The sequence below is a fragment of the Syngnathus scovelli genome, chromosome 12 (assembly GCF_024217435.2).
Source record: "Syngnathus scovelli strain Florida chromosome 12, RoL_Ssco_1.2, whole genome shotgun sequence".
In the NCBI taxonomy this organism is placed as follows: domain Eukaryota; kingdom Metazoa; phylum Chordata; class Actinopteri; order Syngnathiformes; family Syngnathidae; genus Syngnathus; species Syngnathus scovelli.
The window spans coordinates 5,638,190-5,657,746 of record NC_090858.1 but is presented as its reverse complement, the minus strand read 5'-3'; the positions used below and the strand labels follow the sequence as shown (position 1 = coordinate 5,657,746).

Sequence of the window (19,557 nt, the reverse complement as noted above, 5' to 3'; positions counted from 1 at the left end):
TCTTTAAACTTAATAAAACATTTTTTTTTAAATTCTTTATTCATGTAGCATTTTCACAACGGCTCTCGTCATAACAAAGTGTTTCACAAAAACAGAAAATAACAATGCTTCATACCAGTCATTATTTAGTAGTTTATAGTGGGAAGTTTTACCCACAGTGTAAATAGTGTCAGCAGGAGGATGTATTAACTGCAGGGATGTCAATTAGCTCCATTTTGTCTCCTTCCCAATCAGCTTATACTTAAAGGAAAAAAATGGTCAACTGATGACAGAGAGGATATTGTTTGTTGAAGGTGATGAATTACTAGAGGTAGGTCAGCAAGCTATTAAATTAGACGTATTCAATAGTCACTTGATATTCGCTCTTAATTATAATGACAAAACTTCAAGGGCGCACCTGGACATCAGCGGAGGCACCAAGTTGTGCAAATATGAATAGATTTTCATACACAATGCAAATTCGCAGAAGGCCTGAGTCTGTAAATATTCCTCAAATTCAACAAAAAAAAGCAAGAACAAAGCAACAGCAAAACAGTTCACTGGTAAGCAAAGCAGTTATGTGAATTGCCACTTGTACACTGGTAGAATAACATAAAAGTCAATAGCATCTTTTTTTTTTTTTTTTTTTTTTTACCTGAAGATCAACTTCACAGGAGTGCCGGAGTGTTTGGAGGCAGAATCGATAAGACTATCAAAGGGCAGAATCTCTACCTTAATGAAAGGAAAAAAAATACTGCAGGCACTGAAAGACCACAAGAGATCTTTGTGTATCAACACGCCTCTGACTAAATATGAAATCAATTCATTACAGCCTTTATTTCTTTTTCAGGCACAGTCCTTCATGAGGCTGCACATTACCTGCTGCACCCCCCCCCCCCCCCCCCCCCCCCCCCCCTCCTCCTCTCCCCTCCTCACTCTTGCCTCAATTAATGGTTAGACAAGCAGTGGACACTTTCCAGCGACAGAAGCAGCATAAATAGATCAAATTGCAAGGGAGATTAAAATTTATCATTTCTTTATTAAAAAGTAATGCGGGTGAATTAACTTTGAATTAAATTCTATTTGCATAGCATTACTGGAATCATCTGTGTAAATGGCTTAAAATCCCAAATGGGACATTGGGACACAGCATAATTGTAGAAAAGTGCTCCCCCCCACCCTTTATCTTGGAAGCGATAATAGAGAAAGAATTAATCTGACATTATTGGAACAATGTAAGAGGTGATACTTCAATCACTTGTTGTTGTTTTAGCTTATTTTAATTTGTTTTCAAAACTTAGTTGGAAATCAAACATGAAAAAATAATCTGTTAAAATATCAAAAAAGATTGTAAGGTTATGATTATTGTTTCCATACAATTATTTTCTGAAATAAGAATAATGGAATATATTTAATTAAATACATCCACAAACTCCTTTTCAAATGCCAGATTTGTGTGATTTAAAAAAGCGAGATGCAGGTAAATCATATCAAAACATTTTCTTTTTTGCCATTTATGTGATTTATAACCTTTATTACTCTTTTTCTTTTATATGAAGAAATGATTTATGCCCTCTTACAACTTTGAATGTGGCTGAATCCAAAATGAACCAACCACAGTCAAACTTCACATCACAAACCTGCTAGCACTTAAAGTGCATCTGATGACGTTCAAATAAAGTGCAGCTGTTAGAGTAGTTTTTATACAAGACAAGCCTTGGGAGGCAGAGACCTGTCAATGATCTCATTGTTCAAATGAATCACACTGGTACAAAAGAATTTCCTAGGTATTCAATCTACCATAGAGCACAATGAAAGCAGTCATCATCAAGTGAAGAAAATATTGCACAATAGCTCCAAACACCCCAAATTGAAACGACATGAAGGAATCCAGTAAGGGTACCTGCCAGTTAGGCCGACAGCCACATTGAAGTAGTTGCAGGCATTTCTGGAACGTTTGGTGCATTTGACAGCAATCTCCCATATTGGTGTCTTGAAGGCAAGATGTGTTTTTCTTCAGCTGAAATTGGAGAATTAGTCTAGTTGAAGAGCAGATCATACCCGGGAGGTTACCCGGGTAGCCATGCAGTGCCTGTTCAAAAATAAAAAGGGAAATGAAGAAACAAAAAAAATGAATCAGTGTTTTTGCACAATGTCAATACATGAAATGTGAACGGACCATTTAAAATATTCCATACAAACATAGTTCATATGATTTGGTTGACCTCAAGCGGTGACAGTCTGTGTAGCACTTGAGTCTAAAAACAGGAAGATCACCTTTGGATTTAATTCACATGATGACATTCATCACAACATCCCTGTTCGGCTTCAATAACTTTTTTATGGCACAATTTAATGAAATCCTTTAGAGTGAGATAGACCAAGAAGGGAATGAGGTGCACATTGATGGGCAATTTGATTGGCACATGACTCATGGGACATACCAAATGAGAGAAGACCCAAGGGACAAAAGGAGATAAGATTAGCTGAGCATGGTGAAAAGAGTGTACCACAACTAATTCTAGACAGAGCAAAGACGGATTGGAAAAGAAAAAAAAAAAAGATTTCAAGCTTCATACTCTCATTTTAGCTTTTATTGAAATTCAATACATGTCAGCGAATATCTCTCAGTCTCTCTTTGTTTTCACGGTGGACACTCAGACGAATGTGCCCACACAGGCCAGATTGTTGTAGAAAAAAAAAAATGCTATATGCTGCACATACACACTCAGATCTGCATGTTTTCACACCCATACACACCAGCACACGCATGCACACACACAAATACACACACACTCTCTCTTTCACTGACTCGCAGTGCTTATTTTTCTCAGAATGGAGAATGTTTTCAGTTCAATCATCACTCTTTGATACTGAGCCATTTTGCACACGCTCAGGGGCATTTACTGTACACACTGAACATGTGGAGGAAGAGGAAGGAAACACACACACACATGAACAAAGCCCTTTTTCGCATGCATAGATCCACTGATTTTGTTTGGGCTGGATGCTTACTGTAGGTTGTTGTCGTCTCGAGTTGAGTTGCAGTGTGATGACTATTGATATGGCTGGAACAGACGTGGCTATCCTGAAGTCACAGCAGACATCAGCTTATGTTAAATAGGGGCAAAGTTGGCCACAGTACTTTGAGTGTGGGAATGACAGGGTTACCCATTTTGTGCTGACTACTAGATGAAATTAACATTATGCAATTACAGTACAGTTGTTTTTCTTTATTTATCATGATTATATTTTTTAATTGAATTAATTAAAAACATACATATGCAACTTCTTCCATTTAACTTTCTATTGGGGAAGACTTTTGTTCGAAGCAGATTACAGTCCTAGTAAAAAGAAAAAAGTATTTCAGCAAACTCCTTGAAAAAAAAATGTTTTTCACACAATCGCTTTAATGTGTAGAAGCTCTCTGCACTTGATTGTGCCATCAGTGGTGCCTTCCAACAATCAGGTGCTGATTAGCTGAACCAATAACATTCACAGTGAAAAACATTTTATTTTACAACACAAAATTGCTTTACTTTTTACCTATATAGATAGATAGATAGATAGATAGATAGATAGATAGATAGATAGATAGATAGATAGATAGATAGATAGATAGATAGATAGATAGATAGATAGATAGATAGATAGATAGATAGATAGATAGATAGATAGATAGATAGATAGATAGATAGATAGATAGATAGATAGATAGATAGATAGAGTATTTTTTTCTTTTACTGTTGTTTTCCATTTATTGTACTGAGGTGATATAACCTGTGATTTTCACAAAATACATTTCTCAGAAAATCCCTGGTCCGTAATGACCATTTTTCTAACTCAGGTAGTGCTATACAGATTCGCGGAATTTGATCTGATATTTAATTGTGGCCAGTGAAGTATTCGTTCACGCAAAACATTGTTTTGACATATGATGGAATGTCCTTATTTGTACGGTTTTAGAGAGCGGCTGCTGGAAAAATAAATTCCTGAAGTAAGCGTCTTTTAAAACCTGTCTTTGAAAAACATTCTTGAAATTATATTTTATCTGCAGTCTTCCATACAGAACCTTATTTTTCCATTTTTTTAAATAACCTTTCATGCGCTTCTTAGTGTATCGTTTTGCTGCCTTTAGCTATCCCCCCTCCCAATTTCTGCTTTTTCAACCCTCCATAGTAGACTTTCTCTTATCTCCATCTGTTTTGGAGTACAGACAAAATCTGTACATAATATATACACACATACATGCATGCTCAAGCATATGGACATCACACACCGGCATGCACACACACACACACACACACACACGCACACAAACACACATACCCCAAGTGTCTTGTCCTCTCTCTTTTTCACCACTTCCCTTTTATTCCCCCCTCTCACTGCATTTGCTTGGAAAATGTTTGAACTCCTCAGCTCGCTAAGATGTGCTGAAACAGAATATAAATTAGTGCCCCCCCCTTCCCCCCGATCTGTCCTAATGCTGCTGCTCCTTATGCCTAAAATGCTCTGCCCCCCCCCTCCCCCTACCACTGCCAACCCCTACCCATGCATAAATGATAAAACAATACAAAAGGAGGAGAGGCCTGCTGTCGAGGCACACATAAAAGAAGCACTGAACTCCAAGTCGGAATGACAGGATTCTAAACTTCCTCAGAGAGTGTGACTGGGGTGTGGTGCTTGGGGGGGTACAACAATGAGAAGCATGTCTACATATTTATGTATGTAGAGTGCGTGGGCATGTGTGCGTATGTGTCCAGGTTCTCTACAGTATACTGTATATATTTACTAGCTATATTTGACATTGTTTTTCAATGAAGTGTATTAATGTCATATGGCTGTATTTTGTACCAGGCTTAACTAATGAGGGCTAATGGGATTGAAAAAAAAAAAAAAAAAACACCTCTCCACATTCGTTATTCATTTAAAAGAAAAAAAGACTATATTTTTAACTTGCCGTCATCAAATACACAGTTTGCTTTTTTTAAAATCTATGACGGTTGGTTAAAAGTAGGCTAATACATCCTAAACCATAATGTTCTCATACTTTTAAAATCCACAGCTGGTATGTTTTTCATCAAAGATGAAAATGCAAAATAAGTGCACATGAAGCAAATTATAAATGATAAAAGTAAATATTAATCAAATACACACAATGTAGTCTTAAAATAAGTAAAAATGTTTCTTTCATTTTTCTTTGCAGTGTAATTTACCCATGCCACTCAATCCATTGCTGTATTATTTTTGCCTTAGAGTTCCCTTTTAAAACATTTCATTGCTCAGCTCTCTCTCTTTTTCTCACTCACTTACGCTCTCTCTCTCTCTCCCACTTGCTCTCTCTCTCACTCGCTCCCTGCATATGTATTAAGAGAGAATTTGTTGTCCCCAGACACCAATTTGCATTAAGTGCATGCCATCATCAGTTCAAGAGAGGCAACATCACACTGTCTTCTTTTTCATTATTTTTTTATTTTTTTTTAACAGAGCACAGGCTGAAGCTTGTTAGGCCCATTTAGACAGATATGCTAAACATTTCCCTTCTTAAAGTGCCTTCGTCGATGAAGAGCGACGGGGGAGGGCTCGTACCCAGTAGAAATTATTGAATTAAGGACTTATCCAATCGTTTAGCAATCCCCTAACAGCTCCGAGTGAGGACTACTCGCAGTGGTGTCATCAATTAATTGTACGTACACATTTATATTAGGGCTGCAAATAAAACATATTATTTCTTTTGTGTAACAAATTAAAATTAATCACAAACTTACACATTTTTTATCTGTTCATAAATGCTTTGAAAGAGGTGGGTCCTCTCCTCCAGTAACTTGAAAAAGTTCTGCTGGATGAATGGGCCCAAATTTCCACGCAACTCAGAAATTGAGGTTCCAGCAAGAGCCATATCCTGTTTGACCCAACCTTGAGTTGCTCCTGCCCTTACAAAAAAAAATATATATATACTTTGTAGAATAAAATCTTGTTTTATGTGCCAAAACAACCTAAGAAGTTTTTACTTCCTGGGTCGTTTTTGTACTAAAATGAGGTTGTTTTAACAGAGATTTTTTTTTCATTCAAAGATGAACCAATCATATTTTAGATTCACTATTCTGCATCACCGCTAAGCGACCTTGGCATTTTTTCATCTTCTGATTGGTTCAGCTAACATAAACACACTCACTGCCCACCACTACTGACTACTAACAATCAACTCCAATTATTCTACCTTAAGTCTTTGAACAACTTAATTTCAATCATCTGAATAGCCTAATTGATACAATAATCATCCCTGAAATAAGACAGCTTGGTGTGATGAATTCATTAAGCCAATTAAAAAGACAAAACCATTTTTTAGTCCATCTTGTGAATAGAATATCTATTATAATATAAAGTGTTGGACAGTCTTATTAGGAGTGACTATAAAAGTGCAAATGCCACTTGAGTCAAAGCCCTTGTGCCGCTTCTATCGGACAGGCAGCTTAACGGGAAGTTATTTAGAATTAATGTAATTCACCCAGGGAGATCCAAGGTCCATTGAACCTTAGATATGTCGTCTTTTGTCTGGGGGCCTGAACAATGCTCTGTGATTTTAGCAGAAGCTAATATGATTAAAGCACACTGACAATAGAAGGTGTAATTCATTTTATCATTGGGGGAATGTGGACCGGGCCAAGAGAGATGACAGGTTAGATTATTGAGGTTGCTAGGGTGCTTGTTCATTAAAATACTGCAGAGAAGATGGACAGCCAAATTTCTTTTGCAAAAAAAAAAAAAAAGAAGAAAAATAAAATGACGAGAAAAGGAAAATGACAGCAATAATGTTCATTGCACTTTGTGCTAAGGGGTAGCAAAGGTGTACATTTCAGAGGAAAATGCCAGAACACAAGGGGAGAAAAGCTTCTAGTTTGGAAATACTCTTACATTTGAACACGTTTGTGCTCCATTACTGTGCTTACTCATGGGAGGCTGGACATGTCTGTTTTTCATAAGAGTCAAAGTGAAGCTTGACTGTACCATCTGACAAGGCTTTCATCCACAGGGAGTGCCTGGCACACTCGCTAAGCTCCCAGCCAGCCAGCCACGGGAGGAATACCACTTCACATGCTTGCCTATAAGGTTACATGCCCATTAGGCCACCGCAAAAAGAAGTGTGCAATATTTACAGTCTGGATGATTAGGAATAAGCCTCAAAATAATATCAAATTCTGCTACCCATATGAAGAAACCAAGTTGGAGTGGGTTGGTGGGTGGGGGGGATACAGTTTTTCTTGTAAGTGGGGGCAGAACTCACAGAAATGCAACATGCGTGGAAATTCACATGCTGCATGGAAATATTTTACTTTAGCTTTGTAGTTTATAGTTTCTCAATTTGAAGTGTTTTATTTGTGTTTGAGAACACAATGGTGAGTGTAAAATAACAATTTCATCTGGGGGGGTGTTTTATTCAAATGTTAAGCCAAGCTTTTGTACTTGTGATGACTTGAATATTCTGAAAAGCGGCACAAGGTGTTGGAAAGGTAAATGTTATGCTGTATAAGACAAAAGAAAGGTTGAAGGATATATGGAAATTGGTGACAGACAGAAAAACTAAAAGATAACATTCACTCGGCTCATTGTTTTATTGTCTTTGGAAAACAAGACGTTGGTTTGAATGTGATGTACGAACAAACCAATGAATTTTAGCGATCTTTTGCAAATTGCAATAGCTACTATTTTTGAAAATGTGTACTAGAGAGCTGTGACATAACAGTGTGGTTAATTTACATAACAACCGCGCCCACACTGAATCCATCGGCTCATATTTTGGCAAGTGCAGCCACCCAAAGCTGTGGCCCTAATCGCCATGGTGACGAAATCCATACTTGACATTAACTAAGTAATATACAGGGCAGGGTGGCCAGTGGCTCACTTGCATAAGGTAAGGGCTACTTGCTAAAAAAAAAAGGCACATTTCAATTCTGAGTATTTTGTGGAAAGTGTGTCGTGTCAAAAAAATGAAGCAACAATAAAATAATGATTTTTTGAGTATTTTGTCAAAAGCGTGCCGTGTCATTAAGGTACCTGGAAACTACTTCAAATTATGTTGGTCTCTTGAAACATTTTTTTTTCTCCCAATGGACAGCACACAACATTGAGACAAAAAGCTATTTTTATATGATTTCCAAGAAGAGGAAAAAAAAAAAAAATTCAGGGATGGCTAGTATGCTGAAATGTATGTTCTGTGGGACAGCCTCATTAATAACAGTGACTGGTGAATGTTGCAGAGAACAATTGCATTGTGTGGAGAAAAGATGACAAATACTCCTCTCTTTTCTCTCTGAGACAGCTCTATCTATTAATTACTTGTATAACTTCATATATTATTCTCACCACTTCAGCTCCCAGACTCCTAATGGTGTGTTAATGTAGTTCAGTAGATGAGGCTTGACTTAAGTGATTCCTGCCTGCTTAGATGAAATATACTGTTTGTGCTTGGCGATAGTTTGACTTGATATTGCCCCTATAATGCATTTCATATTTTTGGGCATTTTTATCTGACATAAAATGCAGCCTCTGGCAGTGGTGTGTCAGCAATATCTGCTTTTGAAGCAGATGCTCCGTCTATTCCCGTTATTCCAGGCTTTGTTCCTACCCCTGAAGCCAACTAATTGCTGGATTATAGTTTCAGACCTTTACATCTCAGTGCTGGCTGATAATAGTAATGGGAAATTCTGAGCTGGAAACATCTGTTTACAAAGAGTGAGTGTCATTCTGCCAAATGCTTACATTTTGGAAGGTGAAAAGCACAAAACAGACAAGAGTAAATAAGATTTTCAAGCCACATTTGAAAGAAACGTTCATCGCTAAAAGGGATAAAATAAGAATTAAAGGGATAACATAATTGTTACTGAAAACACTTTTGTAGAATTACAGCATTACGTTTTATACAGATCAGTTTCAATTGTTATGAATTTTTCATTAACAGCAAGAATACAAGACTATCAATTTGGGAACTAAAATTCTTTTGGGGTGTTGTTAATACTTCTTTGATTATGTTTTTTTGTATGATTTCAAGAATAATGACGTTGAAGATTATCACAAGGCGGCACGGTGGAATATTGGTTAGCACGTCTATCTCACGGTTCAGAGGTTCGATTCCACTTCCGGCCCTCCCCGTATGATGTTTGCATGTTCTCTCCATGCCTGTGTGGCTTTTTTCCAGGTGCTCCGGTTTCCTCCCACATCCCCAGAAAAACATGCACGGCAGGCCAATTGAGCACTCCAAACTGCCCGTAGGTGTGAATGTGAGTGTGAATGGTTCTTCATCTCTGTCATCCCTGTGATTGGCTGGCAACCAGTTCAGGGTGCCCGATGACTGCTGGGATAGGCTCCAGCACGCCCGTGGGGGACAAACGGTATGGATAATAGATAGATGGATGGAATGAAAGATTATCACTGACTATTTATATCTTGCACAGAGTCACAGATTCAGTCATGATAGTCTGAAGTTGACACTGTACTGCCATGTCCAAGAATTGACATCTCAGCAGAAAGTACAAACTGGAGACGAAGGCCTGGCCCGGAAAACGTGTCTCTGTGGTTGACTCTACTGCCTCCTTCTATCCTCAGCTCCTTACAACTCTTCTTTCTACATCCTGAACCCTCCACCCACTCCTTCCATTCCCCCCTTCTACCCTTCCCCCCACACACAATTGGCTGTGGAAGATGGCTTCAGTGAGTCATCTTGGGATTGAGATCAAAGGCAAATTAAAGCCGACGTCTATGCAAAATGTAATATGGAAAACCCCCAGCTATGTCCTCACTATTGATTTTCACCCTTTTCTTCCAGGCCCACTCCCTCGCGCAGCTCTTTCTTCCCCATTTCTCGGCTTCGTATTTAGCAAAGCGCTGCTTAGTGTGAAATATGAAGGGCCTAGAATCCTGTAGAAAGAAAGAAAGAAAGAAAGAAAGAAAGAAAGAAAGAAAGAAAGAAAGAAAGAAAGAAAGAAAGAAAGAAAGAAAGAAAGAAAGAAAGAAGCTATATAGTTGTGGCTGTTTGCATTTTGAGTGTCTATTTTGTAACATAAGTAGTCCTGTAAATTGCGCATAGAAGCCACTTGAGGCAAAGGTTTTGATATGAAAGGAGTGGTTGTAATCTGTTACGGCCAGGCAGTTCTTAAATTAAATAAATTCGACAGGCAGTATTACTCGCATGCGCTTTAGTCATATTTTGCAAAATATCAAGTTTTGGGTGTAAGATGTAAGCGCAAGGCTAAATAGAGATTTAGATGGATGTCTTGCTCTCTGAAGTCACTCAGGCCCTGCAGGAAATTGAAATGAATTGGTAGGCCATTCGCAATATGAAAAGAGCGGAGGATTTTTTATTTTTTTAATATGAGAATATCTAGAATTGTGCTGTAGTCATGATTCTCGGGCATAGTGGCTTCTTCACTGACAAAGAAGCACCTTCTGCACATGCATACAATCAAGCACACACGCACACGCGCACACACACATTCACACACGCGCACGCACGAGATGATATGCTGGAATTTACTATCTACAATTCAGATTTTGGCCTCTCAACATTACAATTAAAAATATTCCCCGAAAAAGGGGTGGGCTTTATGTTTTGTGAATCTGCATGATTTCAATTCTATCTATTGCCAGCTGTTAATTGTGGTCGTTTGATAAATAACCTTTTTTTCTTATTTGATGTTAATCTTAATTGTACAGACTGTTGCAAACATTTAACCACCCTTTAAATTCATCCATTTTCTATACCCCTTATCCTGTTCAGTGATGGCAGAGAGTTGGAGCCTCTACCAGCTGACAGCAGGCGAAAGCCAGACTACCTCCTGGACTGACAGCCAGTGAATCACAGGTCAGATATAGAGACAGATACCATTCACACCAAGCTGCCTGTGCACCCATAATGCCCATGTTAAATTCAATAAATTATGTATACATAGTCTTTATTGGGATCTTTTGATTTTTATATAGGATAATAATGCTCTACAGATCAGATTCAATTTAATGTGTTCAGCACTTGGGGTCCAATGTTGACCCAATGCCACAAGGATGAAATTCAAACAGCCCAATGAAAAAGTGGACAGAAAGGCGACTATCGTGATTGAGATGTGTATGAGTCGTAAATAAGTATCTTTTGGAACGAGTGCATTTGTGAGTTTATGCACGCTTCCCCTCACTTCATTTTGTCATTTTTGCTTAAGTGCTTTCAAAGAGCTGTTTGTGAACCAAAGACAATGAAACAAAAAGACAATCTTTTTTTTTTTCCTCTCTGTCTGCCAGCTTCAGTGCCCTCAGCCATTGGCACAAGGCAACAATGACAACCCATTCATTTTCCTGACGAGCTGTCGCTTCCAGGAAGACAGGTGACTTCCCCCAAGGTTATTTATGGCATTGTTGATCTCTCATTCTCTATGTCGTACCTCCATGGTCCTATCTCTTCCTCTGTCCCATATCCCAGTAGCAATTTTCTCCTTCTATCATTGTTTATTTGCCTCTGGTTTAGAACCTTCTGTTGGTCATTAGCTGGATTTGATCAGTCTCGTATTGATAAATGAAAGCAATAGCAGGGAGCTAATTACGTAGGTTTTGACGCACACATTACTCGTGTCGCTGTCGTTAATATTCTAGCTATTATAAATTACAGTAGGTTTCTCGGTTTACAACGTCCTTGATCTATGGTATTTTTTGGGCTATGACATAATCACCATATTTACAGCAGTACCTAACAATAAATACTAGCTACACTGTTAATTGTGTTAATGTCTTGTTAGTTTGAAGCACTGTGATATTTTTTTTTTCATTTTGTTATTATCACGTGTTGTGTGTTTAATTTTTGGGAGGAAATGAAATGTGCATTTGTGCACATGCTTTCGTGCGTCCGCACGTGCACAAACCTACCGCAATAATTTGGAAAAGAAAGCAATCAGCAGGGATTTACTTTTTTTCTGCTCACTTTTTTTCAATACATAGGAATCTCAGCTAAATATCAGCAGACACAGGAGAAGTGATAAAATAAGTTCTTGCATAAGCACAAAAGTAGGAACACCTGACCGCCTATTACAACCATGTAATATTTCTATAGTTGTATTTCCCTCTATAGGATGCTTGATCAGCACGGGCCCAGAAAATCAAGTTTAAGCAAAGCCTCCGTGCACTTAGTTTGTCCGACACTTTACCTCATTCACACTTACGTACACATGTACGATTAATGTGATTTAACCTGCTTGGGTGCGCTTTGACGGCTACTCAACATGATTAACAGCCAATATGCTACCGCATATAGCCGAGCTAAAGACGTCTTTTCCTCCGAGCTGCTTCTATTTGCCTGCTCCTTAAGCCGCTCTTTGCATCTGGCTCTTTTAAGCACTTCTAAGGCATCTCAGAGGGAGAACTTTATGCACACATCATCCAGGATGCTTAGCTCAGACGTAGAGGCATATCAAATGTCACGGAAATGGAGGGCTCTGTGGTAATAAGGTGTTTTTAAGGTCCTTTCAGAAAGACCAAACCCTTGCAGGTTTAGCCATTGGCTCCCCTCAACTAAAGAAACAACCTCCATTCCTTCACTTAGCTCGGAATCAGAACTTTGCAGATAGTGGGTATCCAAAGTGGAGACGGCAGACGGATTGCAGCAGAAGGTATCAGGGTTAAGAACGTGAAGTCTGCTGGACCTCTGGGAAAGCTGGGAAGATTTATTTATCCAAAGCCCAAAGTCTTTGTAGGTTCGGATGGTCAATCCTCTTCCCTTCTGCCATCGAGGCCTCTCTCCTTCACTACGTCTTGCTCTCCTTTCCACGCCTGACCGTTTGCAGGCATCATGGCGTACACATGCCGTAGTGTGCAATGTGGGACTGCGGCAATGCAAGCATCTGCTCAGGGCTTTTGCGTTCAAAAGATTCAATTAAAAAATAATTACCAAAAGATTAGTGGTAGTCTGGTACAACTGCACTGTTTGAATAGATGTTTCCTTTTCATCTGCTGTAATAATAGAATACTTTTTTAATTAAAAGGGGGAAAAGAGGACGCAGATCAAGAAAAAGTGGAGTAAGAAGAAGAAAAAGGCGGGCCTGCCTCAGTACACCCTGTCTTGAAGACGTTTGTTTGATGTGAAGCAAAATTAAATATTTTTTTTGATCTAACAAATTAATTTTCACCCCCATTCCACAGCACTTCCCATCCTCTCGCTTCCCTTTTTTTTCTGGAGGAGATAAAGACAGTTTAATTTAGATACCAACAGAGAGGAGGTGCACGCATAGCCACACACAAGAACATATGCACATTTCCCTGGTCAAATGTGATGAGAGTCCATCCTAGACAAACCAAATGTTCCAACATTGCTCAGGCAGTGATATTCAAAAAACCAAATGCTAGCAGTCTGTATATTTGCACAAACTCCCGGTTAGTTTGCTTCATATACATGTGCTATCTGAATATATTTAAAGACAGTTGCATCCTTCTTAAAGTCCACAAAATGAAAAAGTAAGATTTAATCAAATAAAATCAATCGCGTTAATTGTTTAAAAGGCTAATTTTATCATAGAACATATTGAAAGACCTTGTAAAATAGCCTTTAAATCCTTTTGACACTTTCCACCGAGAGCAAGATCACCGAGTGGTTTAGGTCGGTGCAAGGTACCTTGAAGGTGTAAGACCTTAAGCAATAATAAGATGAGTCGGACGGATTAGTTCAGTGACATTGGGTGTGAGCAAGAAGCTGTCCACAGAGAACTCGTAAGTGCTTTGAGTATTTTGAATCAAATCCTTTTGGGAGCCACTGAAAGGATTTGAGAGTATTTTGGAGGTTGGCTATTATATATATCACTGCAGCGTATCCTGGCCAGTTTTGGTAAGGTGGTAGAAAAGAAAATTGCAGAGACCTTTCTCCACTGAAATGAATAGTAATGTCATTAGTTAAATCAGTTCAAGTCTTTCAAGTCATAAAAACACCCAAATGTAATGTGTTGTAATATGAAAATTAGCTCTGTATAGCATAACATTCATCCCATGATATTATATTTAAATAGAATGTAAAAAAATAATGGTCAGAATGATTTAAGTTGGACAGTTCCGAACCGTCAGTCTGATGTTTGGGTTCTGGTTCTCAAGAGCAGAAACTGGCTGAATGAAGTGCTGAGTGAGAAGCCAGTATTTAATATTTATTGTTATGGTTTATTGAGTACTTTGGATCGGTTAGTTGCAACCATCTAGTCTGCATGTGATAAATGTTTTAGCAGCAGTGAATGGTGTGATTTTGAGGGAATAGAAATTTGTTTTGATTATAATGCTGGTGTGATAAACTGTCATTTCACTCTTAAAAATGAGTCAAAGGGAGGAGGTATGATCAAGTGCTTGATGATTTGTGCGAAACTCTGTAGGTGGACCGGGTGAACCATTAAGGTGGGTTAACACATCAGATGGATTCTTGTTGAGGTGGAACAAGAGGCCAATGGTAGTGTTGTGATACAGCTGATTCACAAGACTGGCAAACAGTCCAGAATGTTCTGTTTTCATTTATCAGCCTTCCATCTGATAACAAGGATGAGAAACTAAATTGATGTTGTTGGAGGAAGGTAACATCATTAGTGCAGCCCCCTTCTGTTTTGGTTTACCCCCCCACGATGGTGTTTTACTACATGATTACATCCTTCTCTCGTGTACAAGCAGAGAAAGAGGTCTCGAAGCAGGTAGAATCATATAGAGAGGTGTCATTGGCTCTATATCCCTGTGGTTTAGTTCCTGCTATGCTCTACAGCACATGGCCATTGTGACCTCGAGAAGTGTGCTCGCCCCCTCCCTCCCTTTGTCACACACATGCTGTGTTTAGCCTGTCAGCTATGGCAGCACCTGTCAACTGCTGACCACTTCATTGGACAACCCCAGAGAGAGTGAGAGAGCTTCAGGAAAACAGCAGGGGGAGCCAACATCTGGCCTTACTATACAAAGGAAGTCTTTTTACACGTCACCGCAGAGTTAAGCGTTAAGTATTGTGCATATGAATGTCAAATTTGTGTGGATTCAGTTTGCAATCTACATTACATTCGACATGTTGCGTGGCTTGCATAATAAAGGGCTTGAAGGTTTAGTGCCTTGCTCAAAGGCACATGGGTCATTTTTATCTTCTGCTGCATTTGGGTAACAAAAACGACTGTTTCAATGCAGTTGTTTGTATAAAGGTAGACTATATTCATAACCAAAATTTATTGTATTGCATATTCATAAAGAAAATGCATTGATTCTTTATTGAGTGACTTAAAAAAAAAAAAGGCTTTCTTTTCTCCCTGACTTTATTTTACAGGTTTTAAGTGATGTAGTGGGAAGTGGGAGAGATGGAAAATATTAATTAAGCAGGGATTGTGCGTTGACTCTGCCTTGCACATAAGACAGAAGGTTAAGCAAATGCCAGGGCAGCAGTGTCACTTCAAACAATGGCTATTAGCTTTAGAATCAGCCTTGTGTCTGCTGAGGAAACACAGTTCTTTCAGACTCCTGATTGCAATCCAGTGTGTGTGTGTGTATGTGTGTGTGTGCGTGCGTGCGTGTGTGCGTGTGGCAAGGTTGGTGGCAGGGGTGGTTCGTATATAGCTGAGTGGGTAGGGGGTCATTCCATTTCAATCTGTGGTTAAATTAGCCGAAGGCAGCACGGGTTGAAACACACAATTATTGGTGCAAGTGAAGCTGATAGAGAAAGGCGAAGCAGTGACAACACTTAAGAAAAAAATAAAAGATAGCGATAGATAATGATGTTATTGAAAAAGGCGGGGTTAGACAGCAGTAGACATGGTGGGTTGGGAAATTTTGACCGATAAAGCACAATAAAAAAAGCTGATATTCTCTCCGTGCCTGTGTGGGTTTTTTGTGGGTACTTCAGTTTCCTCCTACCTTCCAAAGACATGCATGGTCGGCCAATTGACCACTACAAATTGGCCGTAGTAGAGTGTCAATGATTGTCTGTGTGTGCCCTGCGATTGGCTGGCAACCAGTTCGACTACCTGACGTGAGCAGTCCCAAAATTTAAACGAATCGTTATGGAAACATTTACAATCTACAGCAGTTCTTAAAGGCCTGTTTAGACTGTGCTGTTTTTTTTTTTTTTTTTTGTGACTACCAGAGACAACCTTCCCATAATACAAATACCTTATATTAACAAATTCATGTATTTTGGAGCTCAGTATAAATGGACATTGTTTGGATTAATACTATCATATGATGAAACAAAGTATCAAAGACTGACATTTTTACTAGAGTGTTCACTTCTCTGGTAAACAGGGGCCAAAGAGACACATCATAAAGGTAGAAATGTGTACTGCCTGAGGGTACTGTCCCAGTGACAAGTCATTGTTACCATAGGAATTGCTCACCTGAAGCGGACTAAAAACTCCTTAGACAGCTACTTTACAGAAGAATTAAATACTAATCTGCAGTAGAGTAATGGAAATGGCAAAAAAAAAAGTACTATTTAAATAAGTACAGACTTTTTATGGTAAAAAAAAAGCACGATGCAGAGATAACCAGAATGACGGGGCAAGAAAACGTTTGATTATGATGCCATGTGGAAATACTGTGATTGACAGCAAAAACGCAAAATGCCACTAAAAAAAGGGAACACGTCTTTTTTTTTGTTACTAGGCAGATTCTGATTCATTGAGAATGACGTAAGATGTAAGGAATAGAATACCAGACGTGTGTGATCACCGTGCAACGATTTTATCTAGGTAGTCAACAAATAAGACTATTACCATAATTCTATGGAAAATGCGCCTCTCATTTTGATGGCGTACATCTTCAAACCACTTTAATCACATTAAGACAATAAGATAAATGTTGTATCTCATTTGCTGAATTCCACGTATTCATAGAGATATCTATAAATATCAGTTAATTAAGTACAGGGTGAAAATGAGGAAAAAAAATCAAATTCAATCAGGTTTTTTTCTTCGATGAAATGGCAGCTAGAAAACTGGAAGACAGAACCGTTACAGGCTACTGAAGCGATCTGATATGGAAAAGTAATTATGAAAAAGTCAATGAGATTCTTCCAATGCTCTCCATCACCTACAACCTAACATGCTGTCAACACACATGCGTAAACAAAAGCCTACACAACAGCAGGAGCTGTATCAAATAGTTAAAATAAATCACCACTTCAATGTGACAAAAAAAGAGGGTGGAAATAAACAAACCAGCAAAGCGTAGAGAGCCTAATGTTAGGGGCCTCTTTGGTATTGAGAGAAATTACAGGAGCGTTTGATTTGCGCCGAGGTGCCATCCTGAACATATGGCATTTTAATTCTTGCCGGTCTCATCTGGATAACTCGGGGCCCCGTGAATCTCACACCACCATCAGGGAAATATGGGCACAAGTGAAATGCTTAACTGCGAAGGGCTCCAATTTCCCACCTTAATGGGCATTCTCGTCCCATAATTCCCCCACCTCCTCCTATTTTTTTCTTCTTTCCTTAAATCCGAGCCTTTGTTTATTTTCCATTTTCAGCCTTTTCTTGTTATTCTCTTCACTCCACCTGTCCTCGACATTTCCCTTATTTGCATTGATTTACCTACTTAGACAACGAGTGGACTACGAGGGAAAATAGGACTCCATCAAAACACTTTTTCACATACACACACTAAAAACCTCACACCCACATGCACCCTCATATACACACCTGACACATTGTAGAATATGAGTAGTGTGCCGAACAGGTTTGTGGTTCTTTTTTTTTTTTTTTTAATCGTCTGATGCCTTTTGTGTGGGCTGACAGCTTGAGACGAGTGACTAATAAGTCCAGGGCTGGCGCTGTCCTGCTGGGCTGAGATCACTTTACACACATGCACACACACGCTCACAGGCCCGCACTTGTCTATGTGGTTTACGACAAGTGCATGCACACACACAAACAAATTCAAAGCCACAAAAAAAGAGCCCACGTCCTAAACTTGGTTGCACAGCTACAGTCACAAGTCTCTCTCTCTCTCTCTCTCTCTCTCTCTCTCTCGCTGTGTGTCTCTCGCTCTTTCTTCCCAAGCACACACACACATACTCACGCACACTAGCCCCTAATCATCTGGTGTCTAGCACTCCACTGGCGATCACCACTTCACCACACTGCCATCATGGGCCAATTAAGTGGCCATATATCTGTCTAACAGTCTCCTCTGGCTGAATGGACAGTGCTAGAGTAGCAGTCGTAAGCTGCTACATGACCCCCCACTCCCCCACCACACAGGTAGCAGTCAATTTGTAGCTTAAAGCCTTGTTGCCACAACACTCCAGCATTAGAAGGACTTGTCGCACTATTGAGGATTTCTCAGTGTGAGTGTGTGTGTGTATGTGTGTGTATGAGGGACAGATTAGAAGCAATATTTATTCCTGGAAGAAGTGCGTTTTTGTGCTATGGGTAAGTGTAATTACCAGGACATATTAACAGGTTTTTTTTGTGTGTGTGTGCAAAATTCCACATTTCCACAGATATTGATGACTTTATGTAACGGTTAGTTTCACTGTGTGGTCTTTTCCATCGTGTACTCTCTTGCTCTTGTGTCATAAAACAAACATTTCCCCTAAGTTCCTTCTGGGAATGACCCAGCTGTTAAATTGGGCAGCCATGCCTTTACCCAACAAGGACAAAACCATATGATTGATGAGAAAATGATCTATCAAAAAGCCAGGTCACTGGATTTACCTTCACAATTTAGCATGATCAATTAAAGATCTTTTTGGGAAAAAAATCCAAATCAGTATCTTAACCTTTTTTTTTTTTTTCTCAATTTGATGCTCTACTATAAATGATCATTAAGACAACAAAGCTGGTGGTCTTTAGTGCTGTATATTTAAATGTGGAACGTTTCCAACACAATCTAATTATTTACAACACTACAGCAGCTGCAATCTACTTCATCATCGCCACATTTTTAAATATATAACCATATGCATCCTTTATGGCCCTACCAATGTCGCCCCTTCTCTCAATCTAAGGGGCCAGTAAAGGGGTGGGGGGGACAGAGACTGATGAAGAACCCTTTTGATACACTGCTGCAGGCAAAGGAAGAGGAAATTGATTGAACCTTGATGAGAATTATATCAAGGGGCGCGTTCATTTGCAGCAATAGACCTTCTTCACGCGTCGGGGAGCAGAGAGACCTGTACATATGTATGATCTGTTCTCGACTGTGATTCACACTTCAAGGGGAGCACAAGGGAATCTTCTTCTTACGTTTCCTCTGATAATACCAGTTTAGACCACATAGCTGTGAATTAGTAATAGGTGCAGAGCTTAACCCCTTGAGCGCCACACTATTTTGGGGGAGAATTTCCATCTGAAAGTCTGTACCGAAATTCAACCAGTAATTGACAACTATAATGCCAAGATGACGTACAGTAAGAGCCCGCGGACGAATCGAAAATTAAGATGAAGAACTCTATCTGGCGACCAGTTCAGGGTGTCCCCCGCCTTCTGCCCGAAATCAGCTGGGATAGGCTCTAGCACGCCCGCGACCCTCGTGGGGATAAGCGGTACAGATAAATTGATGGATGACTGTTAATGAATCAAAACTAAATAAAATTAGAAAAACATG

At 39.2% G+C, this 19,557-nt stretch overlaps 1 protein-coding gene across 6 annotated transcripts in view; it reads right to left on the bottom strand.

Moving 5' to 3' along the window:
* Positions 1-902: 902 nt before the first annotated feature.
* Positions 903-19,557, bottom strand: part of LOC137840804 (uncharacterized) — a 150,218-nt gene continuing 131,563 nt past the window's right edge. For 4 of the 6 annotated variants that reach the window (XM_068652623.1, XM_068652624.1, XM_068652619.1 and 1 more), the window contains 2 exons: positions 2,995-3,067; positions 903-2,071 (listed from right to left, as the gene is read on the bottom strand). In XM_068652623.1, coding sequence (XP_068508724.1) covers positions 1,763-2,071; positions 2,995-3,067 — 382 coding nt within the window. In that variant the 3' untranslated portion in view covers positions 903-1,762. Of the gene's footprint in view, positions 2,072-2,181; positions 2,238-2,994; positions 3,068-19,557 lie in introns of all 6 variants that reach the window. The other 2 variants (XM_068652621.1, XM_068652625.1) reach the window with 2 other exon arrangements.